This window comes from Rhamphochromis longiceps, linkage group LG15, assembly GCF_057381845.1.
Source record: "Rhamphochromis longiceps isolate RC_006_pf linkage group LG15, R_longiceps_female_GT1.1, whole genome shotgun sequence".
NCBI lineage: Eukaryota > Metazoa > Chordata > Actinopteri > Cichliformes > Cichlidae > Rhamphochromis > Rhamphochromis longiceps.
This window is the reverse complement of record NC_140571.1, coordinates 32304273-32331998: the sequence shown is the minus strand read 5'-3', so window position 1 is coordinate 32331998 and position 27726 is coordinate 32304273. Positions and strand designations below refer to the sequence as shown.

The following is a 27726-nucleotide window of genomic DNA, read 5'->3' as shown; positions in this document are numbered from 1 at the left end:
TTGTGGTTTTCAGGTTGTTGCAGTATATGGTGACTGAATTTCTTTTCCTTGTGGCCCAAAAGTCGCCCGACAATATCAATATTGCTCCACAAAGTTTTCATATTAAAGCAAGTCAGCTGTATAGTGCTGTTGTTGTAAAATAAAAGTAAAATGGAACTTGGAACTGGAGCGTCTATTGACCTTGGTCTGTGTTTCTTCATTATTTATGCAGCCCTGTTAGTAGTTCAGTGCGTGGTAGTGTGGGTGTGTGCAGTCCTGTTAGAAGGCAGCTCCTCCCTCTGACCTTGTGAATGAGCCTCTTAGATAAGTAAAGAGTCTGTCAGAGTTCTGCATATCTGTCACTACAACTGGCCACAGACGTGACAGCCCACAGACCCACTCACCACACTCACTGTCTCACTGAGTAAGCCTGGGTTAAGTTATAGGTCAAACTTGAGGCTCATCATTTTAGTACGCCTTCCATACTGTGTATGTCACTTTGTTTGCATCTTGGTGTCATTAAGTAAGTCTTTAGCTCTAATCCCACAGAGATTACCTAAGAAGGGATTAGCTACTATGTAAAGTTGAGATGGGAGCTTCTTTTACCAGTTGCCAGGATGCATACCCACAGTAAAAGAAGGAAAAGGGGGGGGGGGGCAAAATTAACAATTGCACAAGACAAGCTCGTCTCTGAGGTCTAATGACATTTATCATGTTTATATGAAAATGTGACTTTTTTTTTTTTTTTTTTTTTTAGGACATTCTTGATGAGATGAGGAAGGAGCTGTCAAAACTAAAAGAAGAGCTCATTGATGGTAATTATCACCACTTTAGTCATCCTACAGAAAGACCAGCAAGGCTTTGTAGTGAGTCCATACTAAACACGACAGTGCAGTAATGGTTTCTGGACACTTTGTTTAAAAACTTTTTTTTTTTATTTTGTGAGAGCCAGAAGTGATCATATTTTGACAAGAAGGTCTAACTTGTCCATTAAGCAAGTTAGCAAGCTAGCAAGTTTGGTTAGCAGTGTTTTGCAGTGTACCTAGTGTGATGTAAGGATACAGATATCTGCTTGTTAGTTTTAATTGACTGACAACTAAAATACTATAATTTCATTCACCACGACTGGAGCATCATCTTCTTGGGTGTGTACATTCAAAGGAGCTCATACTTTTTAAATTCTATTGGCATTGCTATAATAGGTGCCAACAGCACAAACACGCTGGAGAAGTGTGGTGGTTCATAACTCTTTGCTCCAATTCTTTCACTTCTACAAAGATTCACCGAAAGTTGGGTATTTTAACATGGGGAAACTGACTCACCCTTGAAGCCAGCCTTGAGTGAGTGTTACAGGAACTGCAGTTGTTGGCTTAGTTTATTGTGATCCACGTTAAGAATGTGGCCGTGTCTTTGTTCTGTGTTTCAGCAATCCGGGAGGAGCTGGGTAGGTCCAGCACAGCATAGAGGAATCTGACTTCCCCGTTCAGAAACACACACAAGAACCGACAGACAACACCGGTCAACTTAAAGACATGACAATATAACAATGGAAAACAACAAAAAACGGTGGCGATTACGACAAAAATCATTTTACCACACAGAGAGGACATTATCTGGTGCGGAGCAGTGTCAGACAGGCTGGTGGTGGTAGGAGATTTGTAGCCTTTGATAGCTGTGACTCACAGAATCCATTCTGCAAAGCCTCGTATTCCCACTGCCCCATCTCACAACCCCCTCTCTCCCCTCGCCTTCCTGCTGAGGGCATCCTGGAGGACAGAGGAGCGAAAGTCTTTATGCAAAGATGGCTCCTCTCTGTTTGTCCTCCTATAAGAAGAAAATAAATCCAATAGTGAACTCTTCTGTGATACTGCATTAACCACAAGTTGCTCACTGTCAAAAGTTTTATCAAGAGTGTGCAGAGAGCCGAAGGATGGAAACTTAAAAACTTTTCTCCCATAATGCCATAGGGGTAGCGTGTGTTTGCGTATGAAGGACTGACAGTCTCTGGTGGAGGCTAACACTGCAGGACACTGTAAAGCTCGTCTTCCTCAAATATTATTTTAACCTGAACATATACAAAAGAGAGAAAAAGTTAGACAAAACAAATAAAATCTCTCCACCAACGTCTGTTTCAGTGTGGATCTACGGCCATATGAGTAGCTCAATAATCCAGTCTTTATACAGGATGCTCCCTGGCCCGTCTCTTCATCTGTGAAGTCATCATCAGAGGCACCGTTTCCCTCCCAAAGCGAGCGTTTTTGTCATTTTTCTGTCGTCGAGCGGCAGGTGGATGAGACACTGAGGGGTGTAGCTGCCTGTAGCTCTCTACCAAACATTACCTGTTGAACAGAAGTGCTGATTCACCTGCCATGCGCCTCGACCAGACGTATAGATAGGTGTTCCCCTTCCCTTGATTTAACGAGTCTCTATCATCCATCCTTCTCAGTCTGTTGTGGGGTTTTTTTGTTTTAGCATGTTTGTTTTCTTAGTACGGCGAAGGTCACAGGTCTGCCACGAATTTACATTACCCGTCACAAGTTTTAATACAAGCAATAAGTGTAGCATCTATTTTTACAGCCCTGCTCCTAAACACCACCAAACATTTCAGTGTCTCCTTTTTTTTTTTTTTTTGCGGGGGGGCTCTTCTGGGCCCCTGTTGGATGTTACTGTGTCACCACCACCTTTCTGTAAAGCTGAAAGCTGATGTGATTGAATAACAGCGCAACACTGTAAGACATCATTTCATGGAATTCATTTCTATATCACAACACACTCAGAATTTTTCTTCTATAAATCCTAGGATACTGTATCTGTAGCCACATTGGAGGTGAACTTTATTATTAGTTTTGTTTTTTTGTTGGGTTTTTTTGGAGGGGGGGTGTTTGTTCTGTTTTCATTTCAAAACATTTATAAAATTAAACTTTTTTTCAAAAGGTGCACCGGATAACCCAAAAATCTAAGAGATTGTGTCCATGCAAGGACATGAATGTGCCATTCATTCTTTCACCAGTGCTTACCGTGTCATTTTTTTTCTTTGCCTTTTTCTCCTGCTGCTGTCAAATCCTTAAAATGACAAACTGTATTTACCCCTATCATGCTATGATATAAGATAGAACTGTCACTTTCAGCATGTCTTTAGCTTCAGTGCTTAAAGTACAATCAGTAAAAGAGAGAGATGTTTGGAGCTGAGAGACTGATGTCCCAACAAAGCTTCAAGATACAACGCAACAGGTTGAGGCAATGGATGAAAGTCTGTGGTATGGTTCTGTACTCTTGTTGTCTGAATGAGATCCTGAAGAGTGGCCATTTCCAAAACGTAATCGAGTTTCTTGGCTAGCTAACAGCCACAGTGTGCTCTGCAGGAGCCAATTTAAGCATTCAAGAGGGGGTGACGTTTTAACGTGAGCGTCTTTAGTGTATATTGCAAGCATCAGAATGGGATCTTAAAAAGCAGCAGCATACCATCTCCACAGGTCACTCCTAGGCAGCAATCCCACACACATTTCAGGTTTCGTCTCTCTGGACTCCAACTCTCACTTGTGACATTTTGTGTTGCCCACACAATCTTGGATGCAGTGTGTCGCTTGCGATGTTTCGATTACATTCTAAAAACGCCTGAGCAAACAAGCTTGTTCAGCCTGTAATTTAACATCAAATGGAAAAGCTGATAATTGCACTGAGTAATCACTAGTTTACTTAAGTTAGTGACAGCTAATGCTAGCTCCCTTGGGCACCTGTCACATTTCCAACATTCTCACCCGTTTTTCACTTTGAATAGGGGTAACATCAAGTGCTCATCTGGCTTGGTGATTCTTTGCTAGTTGTGTGCTGTTGAGAGGGCTGCTAAAACTTGTTAGCACCTGCCAGCCATATTGTGCACATGTTTCAGTGCTGCTGGTAGCAAGCAAAATGATGTAAATATCCCAAAAGAGCAGCAGACCAGTGAAACATGCTGTTTGGGATCAAAGTGAAGCAATTACTCATTTCTGTAGAAGTTGGTGACAGGCGGCTAACTTAGATAACGCTAACTGCTAACTCCATTAGCCTCAGTGAGGCAGTATTCGTATGTGGAGAGGTTGCTTTAGTGCCAGACAGTGGCTGTTCGTGTCCTTTGGGGACATATCTTTGCAGACACTACCGTCATATTGACAACAACTATTCACTCACAAGGCAGGCTAATGCAGCTTAACTAAACTAAACTAGCTATCTCTGTGCAACTTTGCAAATATGCAGATTGCACAAGCAACTCTTTTTTTTTTTTTTTTTTCATGATGGTTTCATTGCCTCGCAAATGATGTCATTAGCTGGCACTTGAAAAATTAAGTGCGAGTGAAGCCTTAAGTTTCGATGAACCAGCTACCTGCATGATGAATCTAAAGGGCACACTTCCAACATTGTAATGCCAGATTTGCTTTGTAGTGCAGGCTGAGATGACCATGAGGACCTGATTATGAATTCATGAGGAAGAATTTTGAAATTCCTACCAGACCAAAGAAACCATTACACCATCTTCAAAATTCTAATGGCACGTCTAACAAACTGTGTGTAAAATATGTGGCCATGCCCCCTTTAGAAGAATCTTTGGGTTAACTGGCTAATTTGTTGTTGTTGTTGTTGTTCTTATCACCACAGTTTTTATACTACTTAACCCAACAGATGGCTTGATAATCATGTCTTTCAGTGGATGTTGGCGCCTCTGGTGGATCTCATTCTACACAACTGTTTAAGGGCTTTGATGTTATAGCTTTGCTACATAAGATCAGGCATCACACACTTGAGAAATGTCATTTTCCTCTTCAGTTACAGTCATCAGTTTGAGATTGGTTCGAAAATACTGTGAACACAATATGAAAGCAGTTTCAGTTCATGTGTGGACATGGTGTGATCCATGGAGGAATGTTTTTTTCGAGACAGTTTAGGTTTATCCACTTAAAAAAAGGCTGTTTCATCAACTCATTCACCAAGAGTGTTTACACAGCATCGATTGCACTTTAAGACAAAAAAACCCACACACAAACAAAGCAATCCACCGTGACAGCTGTCGCTCAGAGCCTCTGTCACCAACATTGTGGCTCTCTCACCAAAGGATTTTAACCCTGACGGTCTCCTGCTAAACATGATCAATCTCAGAAAAGTCGCCTTTTTATTTTAGGTTTTAATGATTTTGTCAAAAGCAGAAACATGTCACAATGGAAGTGGAAATGTTTTGATCAAGAAAAGTTTCTCTTTTGTGGAGCTGTGTAGTTTGTGCCTTGTTCCGAAGTTGCATTTAATATGTCAAAGATTTAAAGTTGACTAGTAATAATATCTATGGGACTGTCATTATGATCATCTGCAGTTTCTTTCTTTGTTCATCATGGTCAAGTTGATTTTAAAGGGAGAGTTTCAATCACTTTGGTACTGTTCCCTCCAAGAAAACAAAGTGTTTTTCTGTTTGCTTTCAACATAACTCATGACTTCTTTCCATGCAGCTGTGAAGCTGCTTCTCTTACAGCTCAGAAGTACAATCAAACTTTGATACACAAGGCCTACGAGGGTTCAAAGATGATCTTCAGTGTGTGTGATTTAGTTTTTTGTAAACCTGAAGCCCTGTTTGGAAGTCCCAATGAGTCTGGCTGCAGTGTTCTGTGTTCCCTCATGCCATTTTAAATGTCACAGAAACTCTTTGTGTTCAGCAGCTTAGCTTTCTTTACATGCTTGGAAATCTCTGATTGGGAAAAAAAAAACGTTTTGGTTTTGGCTGTGAGGTCTGCTCAATGATGGAAACACTTTGTAAATCCAGCTGAGGGAATGGAAGTTGTGAATTTGTGGGAATAATGGCAGAGATGACTGACTGAAGTAAGTTTTGTAGAGGGGTTTCCAGACGTATTCTTTTATCATCTGAAATGTACCATACTGTTCTCATGTCTAGTCTTTTCTTACATGCTAACATATTGTTTTTGTTTGAGCAAATGAAATAAAAATTGCAATACAATACTAGAACTGATTTCTTTTTAAATGATCACTGATTTCAACTATTTTTCACTGTTTAATGGGAACATTTTGTGGGGAGACCCAAACAGATGTGGAGAAGATCTGTCGAGAGCGAAGCGAAGGCCGTCGGAATGACGTGGACCCAGCTAAAGAGAGCAGCCCAGAACAGAGTCCGTTGGCGTGGGGTTGTTGCGGACCTATGCTCCCCCAGGAGTCAACAGGAAAATTGAATGGGAACATTTAAGTTAATGCTCTAATGGGTCAACTTCAAGTCAAGATTATACTGATATACATGAAGGAACAGGGTGAGCACTGCCACAGCTACAAAATGACCTTCAGCAGGACACTGTGAATGTGTCCCACCAAACAATCCGAAACAGACTTAATGAGGGTGGCCTGAGTCAGCACACCTTTGAAAGCAGTTTTTATCAGTTTGGCCTGGTGATCCTGTACATGCACTGAAATAAAAGTTACTTGAAATAAATTTTAGAATAATCGCCCCAATAAATGCTTCTTATTCTACAAAGACTTTGGCTGAAACGGCTCGTTTCACGGCTCGAGAGGAATAAAGTACCAAAGCCCAGTTTATGATAAAACAACAACTTATACAAAACTAATCTTAATGCAGTTCAACAATGGAAACATGGAAGTGGAAATGAGCAGATTCCAACTACTTGGTCAGAAATCAGCATTCGATCTCCTTTTTCTCCTCCCAGATCTGTTGCTGCACACCATTTCACAGCCTGTCAAGTGACATAATGTCTGACTGCTCCACGTCGTCTCACGTGCACACTGAGCAGATGTGAACAGGAAGAGGGGAAACTAACTAAAAATGAGCTCACTTATCGAAAGCTTGCATGTTGTGCACATTTTCTTCCTTGTAGTGCCACTGACATCTGTGAGCTCAGTCAAACTGCTGCTGCGTGAAAGGATGGCCACAGGAATCTCAAGACTAAAAGTTTAACCTAACACTGCAAGTTGTGGTTTTTCTTGTGTCAAAGGAAAATGTTTACAATGAAACTCTTTGCAAGATGTGGCTCCTTCACATCTTTTTAAAGTTTTTTTTTAAGTGCAAAATCACGTTTTTGGGATTGTTGTTAGTTACTTGCAGAGGCGTCTAGTTATCAGAGTTCATCTTGATTATGGTATATGGTACTTGATTATGGAGTTTAATAACTTCATACATTTTCTGGGTTACACCAAGAGTCCTGGTTTAGAGAATAAACCTCTTTTATTGGTTCCTGTGCAGCTTCACCTTACAACATACACAGCCATGCTTCCTGTGGGTGGAGCATACAGCGCTCTGTGCCAGTGCATCTGCAGTTCATTTGAGGTTTGCTTTGACTTGCAGCCACAGAGGAGCCGTGCTGTGGCGAAAGCTGCACTAAGACAGGAAAACACCCCGAGCTGCAGAGATGAGGACGAGGAAGATGAGACAACACTGATGCTGTGACTTGATTGGCGAGTTTGAATTTTCGAAATCAAGCCCTCTTCCTCTTATTGTCTTAATGAGCTTTAGCTTTGAGCGGCAGGTGCCAATAATGTGTCAACTGTCAGGTTCCCCCATGCAAATAAGTCATGCTCTTCTGCTGTCAGACACCATTTCTGCTTCACTTCACTACCATTGTTTGGGGCAATCTTCCTCAGCACACATACATACATACATATGAAATACTCAGTCCAGCATACTGTAATCAACTCTCTTTAATCTGGCAGATATTTAAACAGGTGCAAGAAATTTACTTTAAACTGGACAGGCTGTTTTAAAAATAAAAATAGTTTTCACTCCAGTTTTGTCAGCTGGTTCAGTAAGACCTATCAGGGGGTTTATTCCCCATGTTAAAATAGGTCTTTAGTGAGTGACTACACATTTGATAAGCATGACTTTTTGCTTATGCTTGACTTAAATAAACCTTACTTTTTATAATCCTAGTCATTTTCCATTGGAGACAGGCCCAAACCTTTTTGAAGGGGTACTAAAATTAATTGGTATCTTTATGATGAGAAAGCAAATGCATTATGACTCACAGATTTAAGGGTTTTCTGTTGCTGCATTATTACAGCAAAAAAGAAGTTGATGACAGAAAACTTAACTGCTAAATAGTGATGCAATTTTCGTGTAAATTTAAATGCAGAGATTTTGTAATGCATCGTGATAAACTCTGCATTAAAATCAATGTCACACAGGTGACTTATGTGAAAGCATGTGTCTCCAGAGCCTTTGCCTGGACAAGGCAAAGTGAGAATTAAGTGAATGATTCCCATTCACTTTTACCGCATTTTTTTGTTACTGCAATCAGTTAAAGTAGGCTGTACTAACAAAAATAGCAACTGTTAAGTATTAACAGTTTGAAAAATACGTTTATATTAATACTATTTTTATTCCAACATTGTTAGTCTCATAATAATAATTTTCATTATGCCCTCCAGAATGTTCGCGTTTATGAAGCAAAAAGTATTCATATTATACATACACAGTTTAATTTGGGATATTATTGTCAATACCGCTGTTTTGTCTGACAGTAATTTAATACCGGTAAACAAAGTAGTCGTGACTCTCTCAAAGCCAATCCCAACACAGTTAAAATCCACCGACAGCCAATGAAATCGCAGAGTCGTTTGAAATGAACGCTGGACTAACCAATCGAAAGCCTTCGCGCCTTTGAAGTCACTGGTGGGTTTTGCCCGAAGAGGGAGGGAGAACGAGTTCTACGTCAAACGTTAGCAAAGTTCGTTTTTAAAAATATTAAGCTTAATTTATTAATTCGTCGTCGTGATCGGGATATTTTAAGCAGTTGTACTTACTGGAATTATTCGCACAATATTAAGGTAAGTCCGTCTTCCAATTGCATGTGTTGGCAATGCAAAGAGCAACTACTCTTTACGTTTCTCTTTGTTGGGAAACTGGGGCTTAGCCGAAGCTAACTCAAGCTGGTCGTATAACGGCGTTGTAGGCTTTGGCTAATTTCTGAAAGGTTATCTTGTTTCTGTTGGTTGAAGTGGGAAAAAAAACCCACAACCAAAAAAATTAGTTGGACGAATTTGTTTTAACGTGTGGTGGTAACCTTGCTCTTCGATAGGTCAAGTTTTTATTAGAGTTTGTCGGTTTTGGTAAGCGGAACTGCGAATTTAACTACCCACCTCTGTTCGGGCTATTCGCCAACAAGCAGATTAACGATAGACAGTTCAGAAATTAGACGGTGCCCGGTAGTGAAACATAGTCTTTAAGCGATCGTAACGTGAACGTTTAACTCAGTCGTAATTTCAGCTGCCTGTGTGTCCTTTTTTAAAGGGTTTGTTGCGTTATCGTCAGCGAGTTTAGCTTTGCCGAACTTATTCATGCGTGCCCACGTATTGTTTCTATGGCGGGTGCTTTTGCTTTCTTCGCCAGAAGTATTTGAATGCATGACGTTTTCCCTCCTTTCCTTTTCTGTCGCTTGTAGTTGCATCCGCGCTATCTCGAAGCTAACTAAGCTAGCGTATTTCGTTAAAGAAACAGCTCCTGCACTTTGGCAAAAACCATTATGTTATCTGAGGGTACGTGAAAAGTGTCGCTTACCCCACTAGCCCAAGCGCAAAAACTGCAGTTAAAGCAATCAGTAAAAGCGGCGCTTTGACAGTTATTCACATGTATGTCATATCTCACATACACATATGTATATAATTGTATAATGCATATATTTAAAGGGAGTGAAAAAGGAGGAAAATGCATACAAAAGTGCGCCTTTTTTAACATTTGAAGCCACATGAGTGCGGTCGTGATACGGTTTATACTCAGTATTCTTTTTACCAGTATAAGACTGTGTGAACTACAGTATGTCTACACACTGCAGTAACATGACATTTGATGGCGCCTTAATAGTCCGAGTAAAGTTTGTGCTGCTGTGGGTTATCTGCCTTTCCTTTTATGTGGACCAAAATAAAACGGTTCGGTTTGACCTACTCTAGAGATGCTCGAGTACATACCCTTTGTCCTTTTAGATGACTTATCTAACTTTTTGGTGTGAGTTTACAACTTGACTCGCATGTTACATTTCAAATGGACTGCGTACCAGGTGGGGCAGTTTTCAGCACAAAGCTGAGGGGTGGATAGGGTGGCTGCCTGTCTTCTATTTTAAACCCCACCCACGTTATAGCCATATCCTTTCATCAGCCCAAAGGGGGGATCTGAGGGGGAACTCTCCTCAGTCAGGAGACACCACATATCCCATATGGAAGCCTGCACGCGAGCCAGGAAAGCAGCATTGGGACATACTTTGGGTGTGTCCTGTTGTGAGATGGGGTGTTTGCGCAGATGCTGTGGGTTTTTGTGTTTTTCGAAGATTCGATCAGTTAGCAGTGGAAATTTATCACTTTTCCTGCTTTTTTTTGTTATAACGGTGGTGATTGGACAGTTGGAGCCTTTGTAAGTTAGTGGAGTTACTGTGTGATTATAAAGGCAAACAAGAGACTAATTGTCAAGTTGAAGAAAAAGTATTTCATTGATGGGTACACCATGCTTAATTTCTGACGTTTGATGGTAGAAAGTACAACTTTCAAAGAGTTATTATATTTTATATTTTAATTTTCGTTTCACTATAGTTTGACTTTTTGCTTTCAGATAGATTCCTGGTGAATGTACTTGTTTCAATTTAATTTGTAATATTTACAAAGGTTTTAATTCAGTTTTTATTAGTTTCACTTTTTAGTTTCAGATTGTAAGATTAGGACATTCAGAACAATACAATAATATACCAATAGAGACAGTCACATCTCAGTAAATGTTGTGTAAAGTTAAAAAAACAAAACAAAAATAACTCAAAGCACATCCTACATGCCATTTACTGGAGTATGGAATTTTAATTAGCATCACTGCTGACATTGGCTGTCATTGGGGTATGTGGTTTGAAACTATTATCAGAACAGATCGGGATTAAAGCTTGAAACCAAAACTCTTCTTGAATGCTGTAAAGTCTGGCATTCCTTTCATGTGGTTATTAAAGTACTGATCCATTATTCTGTTGAAGAAATATATGCAATTTTCAACATTTCAGTACTAGACTATTATCAAGAAAATGGTTAATGAGAAAGGGAAACCAGGATTTAAAAAAATGTTTTTATTTATTTGCAATTGTAAAATATCTTGACTTCTACCAAAGGAAAATAAACAACTTAAAACGCTTTATTTCCATAAAATAAGTATTTAAATATTAGAAGTCACAGAGTTAAACTGCATTCTGATAATTTGCTGCCTAAAGAGGTTATCAGCAAAGGTAAACCAGTGAATACGTGTTCAGGTCAAAAGTAGTAAATTCATGAATACAGAGACAGTTTGTGTGAAATTCCTTGCCTGTTGCTGTGACTTGAATGGAGCGACCCACTGGGACAGACAGCTCTGGATAAACCTCGCAGGGACAGACTTGTCAGCAATTCTGCAGTAGTGTGTTGGTTTTCTAGACACTGAGCCTCCCAGGTCACTGATGTTCTATAATGCTGACTTTGCCTGGCCCTCCTCTTTGTGTCCAGTGATGAGCACTCCTGTTGGATTTTGCCATTCCGTAGTGTTAGTTAATACAATTGTGAAATTGTAAACTGAATATCTATAACATCACTGGGTGGATAAATGGAGACACAGGAAACAAGCTTGACAGTTGGTTGCCAAAAATGGCATTTAACCTCTGTATATGAGGATGACCTCAGAAAGCTGCTGCACCACCCCTGTTCTGCCAAGATGGTTTCACACATCTGCCAAAAAAACAAAAACAAAAAAACCCCAGAAGTGATGACAGGGTGGACTTTTTGTATTCCTGTGTAGTTTGGGGTTTTAGCCTTAACTTTGGATGTAGCCTTGTATTATGATGTCCTCAGGTTAGATATGTTTTGCCTTAATTCTTTTGAAGCATAAATCTTTGGTGAGTGGCCACAGCAGGCTAGTTATCTCTGGTCAGGTTGTAGTTATAGTGGAATTTTATTTTTCGTCCTCTAATTAAGTTCGTGTTTAGACTCACGGCTCTAAGCAACATCTTCTCCATCTTTGGTTTAAATATTTTCTCAATACAATTGCACTGTGCAGTTACATTATGAATTATATTTCCTGCAGTACTTTGCAAACATAGGCTGTATATAAAAGATGGTCTAAGCTTCTGGTGCAGAAAAGCCTCAAACCTGGATTCTTTGTAAATCCAGCAGGGGGCAGTGACTCTGTCTGGGGGAGAGAAATCAGTGGTTTTACGGAAGTTTGCTGTCACTTCAGTAGACACTTTAGTGCTGGGTTTCTGGTTTTAAATGCTAGTTACAGGATTAATTGAATATATCACCCTGTTAATGTTGTAAATTCTGGTCTAGTGTCCAGAAAGATGATAAAGCTGGTTACACTCTGTGTCCACAGGCTGTGTTTTTTACACTGGAAGAGCTCGTATTCTCATTTTAAGAGCACATTTTAAGAACTTTTTATTACTAGGTTATAAAATCCACATTCTTCATTGTTTTTCCTCCATGTGACAGTGTTATCATTATTCTCACATCTGCTTGATATTTGGTCATGAGAAATATAAGACTGATAAGTGCAGTGATGATCTAAAAGTCTTCTTTTCAGCTGAGTAACTAGTAATAATGCTGTATTTTAGGTGTGTTTTTCTGCTGAGCATTTAGTGTGGTTTATAGAATTTGGATAAAAAAATAAACACAGAGGGAGCAAAAAACACTGCATGTAGATGGATGACAGGTTGCTTACCGGTCATGTACAATGTCTGATTTGTTGGTTGGATCCAGCAAATCGGCTTGTCATTCTTGCCTTCAGAATGTTAAGATGGTTATGTGAAAATATTCTGCTTCATAACAGGACCTCACTAACACGATGCTGCTGCTGCTGCTGCTCCATTCTGTGTTTGCAAAGCACATTCTGTGAGAATGTTCAAGTTTTTGAGACCGTTGTCATACTGTGGTGCATCAGAGTAACTTAAGATGACTAACGATATTTAAGATCAGTCACTACAGATGTATTGCCTGGCCACCGTTGCACTTTATCAAAAGTTCAAAGTTGCTGCCAAAGCTGTCAAGTAAAAGTGAAAGCACTGAGATGTTGAGATGCTGCTATTGTTGTCTTTCAAGCTTCGTTGTCTTTCATATGCTGTGCTTCAGTGGTACGAAAGGAGACAGAAGGGGCCGCCTGCAGTGACGAGGCCATTTTTTTTTTTTATTTTTTTTTTTTTCCTTCAAATGATTGAGCCTTACTGTAAATACCAGTGGCAGGTTTAAATTAATTATTATTTAACAAGTTAGTCCTGCTCTGCTTTTCCTGATATCTCCTATCAGTTTGGTCAAGTCTCTTTGCTCCTCTCTCTTGTCCTCTCTGTTTCACTTTCAGCCACTTTCTCCCCTGCTTGTTGTACTTCCTTCTGTACTGAACTCGTGCTCTGTTTTGATTAACTCCTTGTCAGGTCAATGAAGATGCCTACTGTGAAGTACCAGAAAGGGGACACTGTGATGGGCCGCTGGCCCGGCAGCAGCCTGTACTATCAGGTCAAGGTGCTGGGCTTTGATTCCAAAAGCCAGCTCTACACTGTCATCTACAAAGATGGTACAGAGCTGGAGCTCAAGGAGCAAGACATTAAGGTAGGATCAGAGTCACGTGCTCTTGTGAACTGCAGCTGACTCTTCACTCGGTTTCACTGAGTGCTTTATTGTGAATTCTTTTTTTCTTTTTCTTTTTTCTTTTCTCAACATTGAAGTCAGATCTGCACATTAACCACTGTGGGTGTAGGTTCAAACCATGAAGCGCTAATGCTTTAAATTAGTTATATTTTTGTTCTAAAGGAAAGATAAAAGAGAAAACACAGACTGGATTGTTAATCAGTGATGATACTGGTATGCAGTTATTAAGTCATGTAAAAGGGATCACTGTAGCTGTAATGTCTGTAGCATTCTACTAATAGTTACGTTTTAGAACTGTCGTGGGTATGGTCAGGAATATATTTCAACTGTAAGATGATGCTCTGTGAAAATTCAGCCTCAGTTTTTAATCTTTGCAACATTTTTTAAATGATAAACGTATAGCAGTCCCCTTTCAGTTTTTTCTCTCCTCCCGATTGTTATTTTCCCTCAGAGCGTCACTGGTTTCCAGACCCGCTCCCGTTCTCGCTCTCGTTCCCGCTCACCAGCCCGCCGTCGCAGCCGTTCACGCTCCCCGGCAAGGACCACACGTCGTTCGTCATCTCGTACAGCGGCAGCTGTCGCTGCAACAGCAATCACAGAGAGTACACCGTCTTCTCGCAGAGATACCAGACTGAAGGATACAGTGGAAGTGAGGCTCAGCCCTGTGGTAAGTGCTTATGCTGCCTTGTCATTGTCTGATTATAGGCAAGGCAAGTTTATTTGTATAGCACAATTCAACAACAAGGTGATTCAAAGTGCTTTACAGAGACATTAGAAACAAGAACAAATAAAAAGCATGATTTAAAATTGAATAAAACAAGCAAATTAACTAACTAACTAGTTAACAAACAAACAAACAAACAAACAACAGTATATAAAATCAAAACAGATAAAATCAGAACAGTAGATAAAATCAGTAGTTAAATGTAAGTTTTGAAATTTAAGCTTAAAGTGTGGATTTGGTGCTTTATTCAAATGCAGCTGAGAACAGGTGAGTCTTCAACCTGGATTTAAATAAACTGAGTGTTTCAGCTGATCTGAGGCTTTCTGGGAGTTTGTTCCAGATATAAGGAGCATAAAAGCTGAATGCAGCTTCTCCGTGTCTGGTTCTGACTCTGGGAACTGATAAAAGACCGGATCCAGATGACCTGAGGGATCTGGATGGTTCATACTGGGTCAGGAGGTCATTGATGTATTTTGGTCCTAAACCATTCAGAGCTTTATAGGCCAGCATCAGAACTTTAAAGTCTATCCTCTGACGGACAGGCAGCCAGTGTAAGGACCTCAGAGCTGGACTGATGTGGTCCACTTTTTTGGTCTTAGTGAGGACTCGAGCAGCAGAGTTCTGAATGAGCTGTAGTTGTCTGACTGATTTTTTTTTTTTAGGTAGACCTGTAAAGATGCTGTTACAGTAATCAAGCCTACTAAAGATGAATGCATGGACTAGTTTTTCCAGGTCCTGTTGAGACATCAGATCTTTTATCCTTGATATATTCTTGAGGTGATAGTAAGCTGACTTTGTTATTGTCTTAATGTGTTTTTCTAAGTTTAGGTCTGCATCCATCACTACACCCAAATTTCTCGCCTGGTTTGTGGTTTTTAGATGTATAGATTGAAGTTCTCTGGTGACCTGTAATCGTTTTTCTTTGGCGCCAAAGACTATTACCTCAGTTTTGTTTTTGTTTAGCTGGAGAAAATTGTGGCACAACCAGTCATTGATTTCCTCAATGCATTTACCAAGAGCCTGTACAGGGCCTCGGTCTCCTGGTGACATTGTGATATATATTTGTGTGTCATCTGCATAGCTGTGATAGTTTATTTTGTTGTTGTTTATAATCTGTGCCAGTGGGAGCATGTAGATGTTAAACAGAAGGGGTCCCAAGATGGAACCTTGGGGAACTCCACATGTGATACTTGTCTGCTCAGATGTGAAGTTACCTATTGATACAAAGTATTTCCTGTTTTCTACGTATGTTTTGAACCAGTTTAGTACAGTTCCTGAAAGACCTGTCCAGTTCTCCAGTCGTTTGAGTAATATGTTGTGGTCAACTGTATCAAATGCTGCACTGAGATCCAGTAAAACTAGGACTGACATTTTTCCACTGTCTGTGTTCAGACATATGTCATTAAACACTTTTGTCAGAGCGGTTTCAGTGCTGTGGTTCTGTCTAAAACCTGACTGGAAGGCATCGTAGCAATTATTCTGTTTTAAGAAGTAACTGAGCTGTTGAGAAACTGCTTTTTCAATGATCTTACTTAAAAACGGGAGATTTGAGATCGGCCTGTAGTTGTTCATTTGTGTCTTGTCAAGATTGTCCTTTTTCAGTATAGGTTTGATTACAGCAGTTTTTAGTGATTCTGGAAACACACCTGATAATAAAGAAAAGTTGACGATCTGTAACAGGTCTGACTCTAAAGTCTTTGAGACCTTTTTGAAAAAACTTGTTGGCAGGACATCTAAACAGCAGGAGGAGTTGTTCAGTTGACCTAAGATGTCCTCCAGGTCTTTGCTGTTAATAGGTTGAAACTGTTTCATGGTGTTTAAACAGTTTTTTGGTGGACACAGTACATATCCTGGATCTGCTGTTGATGTACCAATTGCTTGTCTAATTTTTTGGATTTTTTCAGTGAAGAATTTGGCAAAGTCATTGCAGGCCATGGTCGAATGAAGTTCAGCTGCCACTGACACAGGAGGGTTTGTTAGCCTGTCAACTGTAGAAAATAAGACGCGAGCATTATGGCTGTTTTTAGTGATGATGTCAGAGAAGTAGGACCTCCTTGCATTCCTCAGTTGTAAATTATAATTGTGAAGTTTCTCTTTATAAATGTCATAATGAACCTGGAGGTTTGTTTTTCTCCATCTGCGCTCAGCTTTCCTACACTCTCTTTTTTCATTTTTCACCAGTGTGGAGTTTCTCCATGGAGACTTTTTCCTTCCAGAGATAACCTTCACCTTAATGGGAGCAATAGTGTCCATTACATTTAACATGTTAGCATTGAAGCTATTGACGAGCTCATTGACTGACCCTCTGGGCAGGTCAGGTGTTAATGGGAAGACCTGGTTAAAAATTGCACTACTGTGTTCAGTTATACACCGTTTTGTGATCACTGTTGTTGATATATTTGTGTGGGCTGAGATTTTACTTTCAAAGAAAACACAGTAATGATCAGACAGGCCCACATCAGACACAGTAACCTTTGAAATGCTCAGGCCTTTGGAGATCAGTAGGTCAAGAGTGTGTCCTCTATTATGTGTGGCCTCTGTTACATGCTGAGTCAGCCCAAAGTTGCCCAGAGTGTTACTCAGGTCTTTAGTCCCTTTGTCCTGAGGGTTGTCCACATGAATGTTAAAATCCCCAGCAATAATTACACAGTCAAAATCAACACAGATCACAGACAGCAGTTCACTGAGGTCATTAAAAAAGTCTGTGCAGTATTTGGGAGGCCTGTAAACATTAAGAAACACAACTTTGGATGGGGCCTTCAGCTGTAAAGCCACATATTCAAAAGACTGAAAACTTCCAGGAGATAGCTGCTTACATTGAAATGATTCATTAAATAAGACAGCAACCCCTCCTCCTCTCCTGCTCGCCCTGACCTCACTGATAAAACTGTAGTTAGGAGGGGTCGTCTCGATGAGAACAGCTCCACTGTTACTTTGGTCCAACCAAGTTTCAGTTAAAAACATAAAATCAAGGCTGTGCTCAGTGATTAAATCATTAATTAAAAATGTTTTCCCAGCTAGAGATCTAATGTTTAATAAAGCCAACTTAAGTGTTTTAGAGGTATTACTTGTCCCCTCGTGTTTGGGAGCAGTCTGTGGCACACAAGGTATGTTTACTATGTTTAAAGATCTTTTAGAGTGCAGCTCTCTGTGTTTTGACCAGGCCACATGTCTCCTGTCACCTAAAAGTACAGAAATTTTAAAACCTTCTAATAAACAGGGTCCCAGCTTCTCCTGGGAAAAGTCATCACTGCCATAATCCTCACAGCCCGGACCCTTCACACATCACACATCAGACTGCGGAGACAGGGCATGAAGAGGAACTAAGGGGGGCGAGGCTGGGCAATGTGACTTCGATTGCTCTGTTGAGGGTGGGGCTCGATGGCGAACCTTTGGCCGCTCTGGTGGGGGGTTTATGGGGGACAAAAAGGGATTGGGACGGGGGGTAGATCTGAGCCCAGCATTGACCCGCTCCATCATCTCCTCAGTGAATTTCAGGTGTGGGGAGGAGGGAGAAAGGGAGGGGGAGGAGGGTGATGGCCTGTCAGGGGTTTGGGGGACTGGGGAAGGTCGTGGTCCCTTGTCCTGGTTGTTGGTGTTGTTGAGAGAGTTGGAGGCAAATAGGGACCCCTCTTCTTGCCTTAGATGTCTCTCCTTTCTGAGGCTCTTCCTCAGATGCCATGGATGTCTCTCCTTTCTGAGGCTCTTCCCGGGTGGGGGCAAATGGAGCTCCTCCTCAAGGTTTCTGCTGGGCTTTGTCTGTTCTTGGAGTACTGTTTGTTCCTCTTTATGAGATAACTCCTCGTTTATCTCAGCCTTGGCACCAAGCACGGATGGATGACGTATGGAATAAAACAAGTTGGAGGTGAACAGTTTCACCCCTGACTTGTTAAAATTAAATCCATTTGCTTTGAACAGATGCCTGCGTTCCCAAAAAATATTAAAGTTGTCGATAAAGTGCACTGAGTGGTCAGCACATGCTGATATAAGCCATTTATTCAGTGTAAACAACCTGCTGAATCTCTCGTCTCCTCCTCTGACCGGCGGTACAGGTCCACTGATGAATACAGCTGCATTCAGAGAGTTTACAGTATTTAATAATACTGTAATAGCAGTATTAATAATAAAAAAAAGGGAAAAAATCAGCATAAAAATCAATATAAGAAGCAAAGCATTCAAGAGCAAAGAGATGAAGCGTCCACACTCTCAAAGGGGAGGAGCACTATAGAATATTAGTGATTGTCAAAAACATGATAAGGAGAAGTTGAAGAATGCCAGCAGAAAGCGTATAAATGCAGGTAACTGTTATAATGAAGACATACTACATATAGAGAGTCTCTTCTTTAGTTACCTGACTATATCAGTGTTATATAGTCCCTTCTGTCTGTTCCACCTGTTCGCCTGACTACCATGGGACTCAGAGCCTTTAGTTGTTCTGCCGTGAGACTTTAGAACACATCCACCAGATTTCTGGACTACAAACTCCCTCTCTCTACTTTTAAATCACATCTTAAAACCCATCTATTCAGAATTGCATACACTTCATCATGCCTCAGTCTTATTCTGTTTTTTACTTTAATTAGCTTTTATAGTTGTTTTTTGTTGTCTTTACCTTTTGTTTTTAATTATTTTGTATTAATGTAAGGTGACCTTGAAGGTCTTGAAAGGTGCCTATAAATAAAATGTATTATTATTATTATTATCATCATTATATCAATCATTTCACTGCAATGCCGTTTGCCAGTGGGTTGCTTAGACAGACATAGTCTTGTCAAAGTCACCCTTCATAAAACTTGACACCCATCAAACGATGCAATCAGTCAAAAATGTGTCCAGATAATATTTGGAGTTGGAAATTGAAGAATTAAGAAGCAGAAAGCTAAGGACGCACTAAGTACTTCATGAGACGCTTGCAACGATAAAAGTGAACTGTGACTAGATGACAGTCGTCTCCACGCTAAGAGCAGCACTTGTCTACATTGCTTTCAGTTTCAGTTATAGTAATCTTTCATAAGGTCCTGGACCAATGGGTTCATTTTTTTTAATTTTTTTTATTTTTTTTGTTGATAGTGGTTGTGTGCTTAATGAAGTTCTGCTATTTCACTTTGCCACATGAGTATATTATTTCACTTGTAGTGATTTATTTATTTATATATTTCTTTTTTGTGGAGAGTGCTACTTAGTGTGCCATAGCATGAGATTGTAATGTGTACTGTGGATTCTCCTTGTACAAAGGATGTGCAAAACTAGATATGTAAACATTGCTGCCATTGCTAATGCCAGACAGATAAAAATATTCTTAGTTTATTAATGTACAACACAAGTTACCGGTTCAAAGACATTATAGTGCCCACAGATTTGGCCAAATTATGCACCAGGGTGTGAAATACTAGAATGGAAATTCAGGTGACACACATTTCAGTTACACTTAAAACATGATTTGGTTAACAAGGAACGTGATGACTGGACTAATGCAAATGTTTGGGTTTTTCCCCTCGTTTAGACAACTGTAGATTTGTTGCCAGGAACATCCCTACCCAAAATACATTTTAAAAAATGTGTGCGGTACAGAAGTTGTCCCATTAACTGTGAAATAGCCCACAGATTTCTGGCAAGATCCAGTCCATTATCAAATGTCCTAATTCATCAGTACCTTGTCCTTGTGGGGAAATTGTGAGTCATTCATTCTGGTGTTTGACCATAACACAATCACACTCCCTCTGTATGTTCCTCACATTGTTTTTTATTTTCTTTTGTTTTTGTCTCTGTCATTTCCATCAATCACCCTCCATTGTTTGCTGAGCAGGAACAGACAAAGGCAGCAGAGAACAGTAGCAACAATAAGCATGAAAAGAAAGAGGAGAATAACACTGCTAGCAAAGTGATTGAGGTGAGTTTTGTCTTGCAATTTAAAAAAAACCCAAAAAACGTGTCAAAACTTTTATTTAAAAAGGTTCAAGTGTCTCAAAATAATTGGCTCATAGAAGAACATTTGTGCAGACCACTCCAAGTGAAAAGGTTTTAAACAGAACTAAAAGGCTCTGAGGTAAGTTGCAGCTGATGGAATGTCATGATGCATGCACGTCGGGGGCCCATGTATGTTTTCTGAGGGGGGGCTCCTCTCACAAGACTGTACTTCATTTAACTAGTCACATGTTGCACTAGCATGTGCTGCCTCTTTACTGTGCCTGTTTCTGACAGTCTAAAGTCCTGTGTGCAGTAATCTGTGCCGCATTTAAGTTAAGATATAAAACTTTTTCTTCTTTGACTTTAATGTTTATTTACTGCAGATTTCTGACAGTTTATTTGTTGTTTTCTGGCTGGAAAAAAGATGTTCTTTTCATAGCAGCAAATGGCAATGATCTTTATTGGGCTAAGACACTTAATCTCCTAATTATTTCATTCATGTATTTTGTCAGTGTAGGTAGTAGTGTAGGCTTGTAGGTGTAGGCAGTTTTGTGTTGTGATATTTCGATATTAGTAACTTTGTTTCTTGTTCTATCGATTTCCTCTGTATGAGATGCAAATGGTTGGATTGCATTATCCTACTGATTGGCTGAAATTGTTATGCTTTTGAGTTGTATTAATATGAATTGTTGACTTGTGTCCAATTCTAAATAACCCAAAATCTTATTCCAGAAGTCTGAAGCTAAGGTGGAGGCAGAGTCTGAGAAAAACCAAGGCCCTTATAATCTACGCCGTAGGAAGGCTGACGGAGATGCCAAACCAGCTGAAGCCAAACCAGATCAGCCAGAAAAAAAGGCTAAGGAGGCTGCAGCCCCATCCACCATCCCCTCCGCCCCACTCGACTTTGGAGGGAAGATGGGTAGGAGGATGGGAAAAAATGCATTTTCATGCCACAGCCTCACTTCTGTGAGCTTGTACGAACTCTGTGTATTTGTAATCAGTTAGACACACAAAAAATTAACTATCTATCGGAGCATGGTGGTAGAGATGCCGAGGAAAAGCTGAACCTGACCAAACTGATATTGTTAATATTCCTGCTGTTTCTTGTCTTGCCTACAGGAGCGTACTTCTGGCTGCTCTTCTTGCCAGCCTGGGTTCTCTTTGTAATACTTCAAGGCAACCTAACGGACCCCAGTCTGATCAACGCCCCCCCTCCTCTGCCTCCACTTGACACCTTCTGGGATGCCCAGGCTCTTTGCTTTGTCATCCTCTGGATCTTATTTCAGGCACTGCTTTACATCCTGCCAGTTGGAAAAGTGAGTGAGAAGATCTGAAATTTTTAAATAGAAACCCTAAGTTGATGTTTGGCTTTCAACTTCAATCTGTCTTTTTCCAAGTGGCTCCACTAAAGTGCTGCTGGTGTTTGTCTCTTTTTCTCTAGCTGAGTGAGGGCATGCCACTGAGGTCTGGAGTGAGGCTGAAGTACAGAACCAATGGTGAGTCTGTGTGAAGCCACTCCCAATAAGAACATACTACTAAGTCACGTCATTGACGATCACTCATTTGTAACTGTAGCTTCATCTGAACCAATAAATGTCTCTGTCCTTTTTTTTTTTTTTTTTTTTTTTTTTTGTGCTACACTGTTTATAGTAAAGAACTATAGTCATTTATTTGTGTCATGATATTTATTATTATTCTAGTTGTGGTCTTCAGTATATTTTTTTCGGCCTCTGTGTGTACCTCCAGGTTTCTTTGCCATAATGGTGAGTGCTATAGTGGTGGCAGTAGCAGTGCACCAGGGTGCTGATCTTACCTACATCCACAGCCACTTCCTCCAGCTGGCGACTGCCACCTTCATCATCTCCGTCCTGCTCAGCATCTACCTGTATGTTCGCTCTCGCTATGCCGCCTCAGAAGAGCTGGCACTGGGGGGAAACTCGGGTAAGAAGATTGCGTACATTCTGTTGTGCCCCTTCATCTGTTTAATTTGCCAGTTTATGTAAATCAGCAGACCTTGAGTTTGCTTCTGTCTTTTCTCCAGGCAATGTGGTTTATGACTTTTTCAAAGGACGTGAACTTAATCCCCGCATCAAAAACTTTGATCTGAAATTCTTCTGTGAGATGCGCCCTGGACTCATTGGCTGGGTGGGTTGTCTTTGTTTCATTAGTTCTGCTTCATCTGTTTAAAATTAGTCTGAAGCACACATTGCGCTCTCTGCTGGCCATCCAGGGAAATACCTTTTAAATTTAAGTCATCTGATATTACTAAAAGAGTTCCTTGTGTCTGTCTGCTGCTGTAGGGTTAAATTAGAGCATCAGTTTAGATTTGATTTAAAGAAGAAAGACGTTCCTTCTATATTGAGCTGAATATCTTTGAATCGTTTAAATTTATTTTTTTAAGTTTAGGTTAGGATGGTTAGGGAAAGTGATAGAAATGTACTACTGACTAAGTAAAGTGTGTTAAGAAGATGGAATGAGTCCTTTGAGGAGTTCATGAATAAAGAAAATGATACATAAGAGACCGATAAACGACAGTTAGTGAATGAAGAAGTGAGGGCAGCTATAAAGAGTACAAGGAGTGGAAAGGTTGTTAATCTTGATGACACTTATGGAGATATGAGGTGAGATGGGTAGGGAGAGACAGAACAGTGGACTTTTGTGGTTTCGCAAGTGACTCAAGAGTTGTTGGGCGTATTGGATGTGTAGCAACCACTGGTTGGTAGGAAAACTGGTATAATATTGTATCTCAGGGGTATCCCTGACTGGTCACACCTGCGTGAATATGGCCTTATTCATGTCATCCTTTGTTGTTACATGTCCAAAATGGCAGCTAAAGTTAATGTCACTTGGTTGGTGGTCATGTGTCTACAAAACCTCAGTAGTTTAAAGTATGCTGCTTTGATGCTGCCTCAGCATTAGGTTTTCCCACACATTTTAACATTTTTTGCGTTCTCCACAAATGGCAGTTCTGCATTACGGGTGATCAGGAATCTTTCCTAATAATTTTAGTTCTGTGTGTTTTATGTGTGCAGTGTTTGATCAACTTTGCCATGGCGTTGGCTGAGATGAAGAAGCACAATCTTGATGCTCCATCATATGCCATGATCCTAGTGAACCTGTTCCAGCTGCTCTACGTGGTGGACGGCCTCTGGAATGAGGTAAGCTCAGCAGAGTATTTTTCTATGCCAATTTTACACGAAGTAACTGGTCAGGTTCACAGGTTGTAAACTTGCCAGTCTATCTGTTGTTCAGACCAAATGAATGTGTTTGTTTCCCAGGAGGCTATCCTGACCACCATGGACTTGATGCATGATGGTTTTGGCTTCATGTTGGCTTTTGGTGATCTGGTGTGGGTTCCTTTTACGTACACCTTGCAAGCGTATTACCTGGTCCTCCATCCCAACGCCCTGAGCCTGCCAGCAGTCATAGCCATCGTCACACTCAAATGTGAGGGAGAGCATGAAACTGAATTCACTCACCCTCTTCATATGTTTTTAATATTTTGCTGAGTCATTCTGGTGTTTGTGTCCTTTTCTCTCTGTATTTCAGTGATTGGCTTCTATATCTTCAGAAAATCTAACTCTGAGAAGAATGCCTTCAGGAGAAACCCATCCAACCCTAAACTGTCCCGTAAGTTCTCCTGTGGGCTTATCCCAAATTAAGTCTCGTTTATGCAACAGGCTCATGTTTCTTTTCCTGATGAACATTCTTTATTGTCTGAGGTAATAGTACTAAGATGAAATGGTCCACTAAATACACATTTTTTTTCTGATTGTGTTTTTTGTTTTTTTAAATTAACCCCTCAGCTGTTGAAGGCTGATGGGGTTCTATTGCCCACATGGTACCCAGTCCTTTTTTTTTCATTCAGTTTATAATACTCGTCAGTCTAAACAGCAATCTCATGCAGTGTTAGAATGGCCTAAATCTTAATTATCAACATTACATAAAGAGAAAATGAAATGAAACACAAATGAGTTATTGCATGTTTCTCAGTACATGTTGGTACTATTCAGTCATCTTTTTATTCTTGTTGTCTCTCCAGATTTGAAAACGATCCCTACAGCTACAGGGAAAAGTCTGCTGGTCTCTGGCTGGTGGGGAGTGGTTCGCCACCCTAACTATTTGGGAGACCTCATCATGGCTCTGGCCTGGTCCCTACCCTGTGGTGAGTTTGCTTGGCATTTACAGTTAATGTAATAAAGAATGTAGGATGCTAAATACAAAACAAGTCGAGAGCAGGACAGGCAGAGGAGTTTGTAGCAGCACAGAAGCACCCTATTATTTTTAAGTTCATGTCATTTTTATATAGCACCAAATCAAAACAAGTCGCCTTAAGGTGCTTTATATTGTAAGGTAAAGACCCAACAATAAAACAGAAAACGCCAACAATCAGACAGCCCCCCTGTGAGCCAGCACTTTTGTTACAATAGGAGGGAAGCAGTCCCTTTTAACAGGAAGAAACCTCCTGCAGAACCAAGCCCAGAGAGGGGCGACCATTGTGTGGGGGTGATCTGTAAACTAATGGTAAACTGCAGCTCCTTTACATAGTGGGCTGTCAGTAAATTTGATTACATATTTGTTTTGCAACAATCCAACTAATAATTTTTAAGTGGGAAAACAAAGCAGCTCCACTGCCATCCATCTTTACTTCCTGCACCACAGAGTTCAAAGCTTTACCTGTTTATCTGGTAGCTCTGTCAGTGTTTTTTCTCTTGAAGAAGACTTCTTCAAGAGACTCATGGCATCAAATATCTATTCAATAGTTTTGAAATTCTGTGTTTATTATTTATTTCAGTTGTTCATTTTGTGATGTGTGCAAAGGGAAAATCTCATGTTGAAATTAATGTGCCCATGTAAGTAGTTCAGTCTCTCATTGTGTTGGTTTGCCCTCAGGTGAACACAATGTGATGTTTGGTACTAGTTTGAATCCTCACAGGGACATAAAAACTGCACATTGCCATGGTGTAATCTGGTTTAAAGACTCAATTCTGCTCCAAAAGTTTTTTAACTTTTCCCTGGACGTCGTAGTTAATCTGTGAATGTTTCCATTTGTCTTGAGTGTCTCTCTAATGTTTCTGATATTAACTTGGGAAAAAAATGTTCTGGAGTACAGTCAGGCTAAAGCGATGTTTTGTCACTGCAGGTTTCAGCCACCTCCTGCCGTGGTACTACATGATCTACTTCATCATCCTGCTTGTACACCGAGACTCGCGTGACATGAGCGAGTGCAGGAGGAAGTACGGCTCGGCATGGGACGAGTACTGCAGAACTGTCCGCTACCGGATCATCCCCCGCGTCTACTGAGGAAATCGACCCTGGACACTCAGAGCTGAGGACATTTTTTGTTTGTTTTAAACCCAGTATAAACAGCTGTGTGAAGGCTCCCAAAATATGAATGGATTGACCGATTTGACCTTTTGTACTTTTTATTTTTTTGATTGCTTAATTCTGAACTGAAGGAGGACTGAATTTTTGATGATCATGATATTGAGTTTTTGAAAATTGCCTTTTTTATAATTAAAAAAAAATTAAAATGTATACATAAAAGTTTACAAAACGAGGGGAAAAATGAAACGCCTCTGCTAGGAATGTCTTGTTAGGATGTATATTTTTGTATATACATATTTTGTTTTTATACTTAAAGAATAACACACCACATGCTTATGCTTATGTTTTTGGGACATGTTACTGTGCCCCAATTCTAAAAATTTTACAGCATCAGCTTGGCTAATACAGATGATTTTGTAAGTATGGCTTCCTGTTAGGAATTCTGTGGCTTGTGCATATTGTGAAGGATGGGATGGAAACATGCTACCCCTCTCTGATAAGCTGTACAGTGGAACTAGGACTCGTGTTTCTTCTCAGGACCAGGGATGTTGTCAGAAAGTCAGATTAGAAAAGTTTTGTCTTAATTTTGATGTGAATACTTTTATAGAGAGATCTAGTTTTGATTTGAAATTGTAAAAATGGTATTAGAGGCTTTGAGAAAAATGCACTAATGCGTCAAAGCATTTTTTTTTTTTTTCTTTCTTTCTTTTTGCGTGATCACTTCCAAAGTGTTTAAATTTGGCTTTGCTACCTCAGATTCACTCACTGTCCACTTCTTCCTCCTTGGTGCTCTCTGGGAGGCAGTGTGTGTAATTATGAGTGTAATGTCACAGCTACATGACATAAACTTGTGAATATGTAATTTTCTAATATGAACATGTGGCAAGTGTCCACATCACAGGTGATGGAACTTTGTTTGTTTTTTTTTTTTCACCTCCCCACATTTCCCACAGTTATTTCTAGATGTTTGCCTCATCGTGTTCTGGGTGATGATTTCTCTGCAGTGTCACATCAATTTGGTGTTTTTATCTTTTCAAGCTTTAACTTGCCAGGTCAGCTGACAGTGACCACTTAGTGAAGTTTATACTGTGACAACATGAGGAGCAGTCGACTGTGTAAGCATTTGTAACCTGTGCATTTTCAAATCCAAATTAAGTATTTTTATGCCTGTGCAACTGTAGGCGATAATACAAGTAGCAATAGATAACTCCATTGGGTAGCTTTTTTTTTTTTTTTTTTTTTATGCTGTTCTGACTGAATACCATGTAAATATTTTTTAATCATGTTTTAATTAAAGTAAGTAAAAGTAGTAATGCCAGTAATGTTTCTCATTAGATATTTAATGTTGCTTTTTAATTTTGACCACTGTAGGCCACTGTTTCCACACTTAGATCTGCCATGGTTCTAGACAAATTCAGAATTGAGTAAAGGGTTTTAGAAAGGTGTATATACTCTTCACCTGATTAGAGAGGGGAAAACAATTAAGTCTGATCCTTGAGACGTTGACCATTCTCTTTGCTCCAGGACCCATTGTGGTAATACAAAACTTGTTTGCTTTGACTGTGACTGGTGAGCAATACTTTGGATGTATTTTGATATATGACAGCAATAAATAAGAATATTAACTAGTCCAGGAAGCTGCCTATCAGTTCTGTGACAGCAACTGGGACAAAGCTAATCTGTACAAATGTTGCGGCATGAAATAAAGAATTACAGTATTTCATTTTCTTGTCTGTATTTGTTTATTTCATTTGAAAAGAGGGCATCTGCAATATTAACAGAAATGTTGGTGGCTGGCTTTAATGAGACATAAGTGAGTGTCTCTCTCCCAGAACAGACTGGACAGGAAGGTGTTTCAGCCTTGCTCCATATCGGGAGGTTTGTATGGCTGGGTGAGATGTCACATACAGCTTGGATTAGACATTTGACGTCCTAGGGCTCTGCATTGGATATCTGTCCAAGTGAGCCTTCTTTTTTTTTTTTTTTTTCTTCACCTGTCCCGTTTGGTTCTTTTGCCATCACAATTATTGTCTAAAGGCAAAGAAAGATTCCCAACGGATTTACTTTACCAAATGGACCATCCCAGCCTTGCCGTATTGGTCTATTTGATTCACCTTTGTTTTAATTTTTTATTTTATTTTCACTTGCTACTCACAGGACAGACATGACTGAGGGAAAGAAAA

The 27726-nt window shown here is 40.0% G+C and overlaps 2 protein-coding genes across 6 annotated transcripts in view; both read left to right on the top strand.

The window, feature by feature from the left end:
• The window catches only part of enah (ENAH actin regulator), a 146392-nt gene extending 140431 nt beyond the window's left edge, over window positions 1–5961 (top strand). For all 5 annotated transcript variants that reach the window (XM_085383113.1, XM_085383112.1, XM_085383114.1 and 2 more), the window contains 2 exons: window positions 737–794; window positions 1406–5961. In XM_085383113.1, the coding sequence (XP_085239239.1) occupies window positions 737–794; window positions 1406–1443 (96 nt within the window). In that variant the 3' untranslated portion in view covers window positions 1444–5961. The remainder of the gene's footprint in view (window positions 1–736; window positions 795–1405) is intronic.
• Window positions 5962–8636: 2675 nt separating this feature from the next.
• lbr (lamin B receptor) lies at window positions 8637–27266 on the top strand. The gene is made up of 14 exons (XM_085381664.1): window positions 8637–8781; window positions 13371–13545; window positions 14036–14251; window positions 20115–20198; window positions 20948–21134; window positions 21335–21531; window positions 21657–21711; window positions 21962–22156; window positions 22257–22360; window positions 23248–23373; window positions 23494–23662; window positions 23765–23845; window positions 24258–24380; window positions 25359–27266. The coding sequence occupies exons 2-14, from the start codon at window positions 13375–13377 to the stop codon at window positions 25517–25519; spliced, it is 1869 nt and encodes a 622-aa protein (XP_085237790.1). The 5' UTR covers window positions 8637–8781; window positions 13371–13374; the 3' UTR covers window positions 25520–27266.
• The last annotated feature ends 460 nt before the right edge of the window (window positions 27267–27726 follow it).

Excerpts from the sequence above, each read along its gene's own strand:
- lbr (XM_085381664.1), top strand. The coding sequence starts at position 13,375 with ATGAAGATGCCTACTGTGAAGTACCAGAAAGGGGACACTGTGATGGGC. Across the intron at positions 22,361-23,247 it reads GCCCTGGACTCATTGGCTGG|TGTTTGATCAACTTTGCCAT; the intron begins GTGGGTTGTCTT and ends TTATGTGTGCAG. Across the intron at positions 23,663-23,764 it reads AGCCATCGTCACACTCAAAT|TGATTGGCTTCTATATCTTC; the intron begins GTGAGGGAGAGC and ends TCTGTATTTCAG.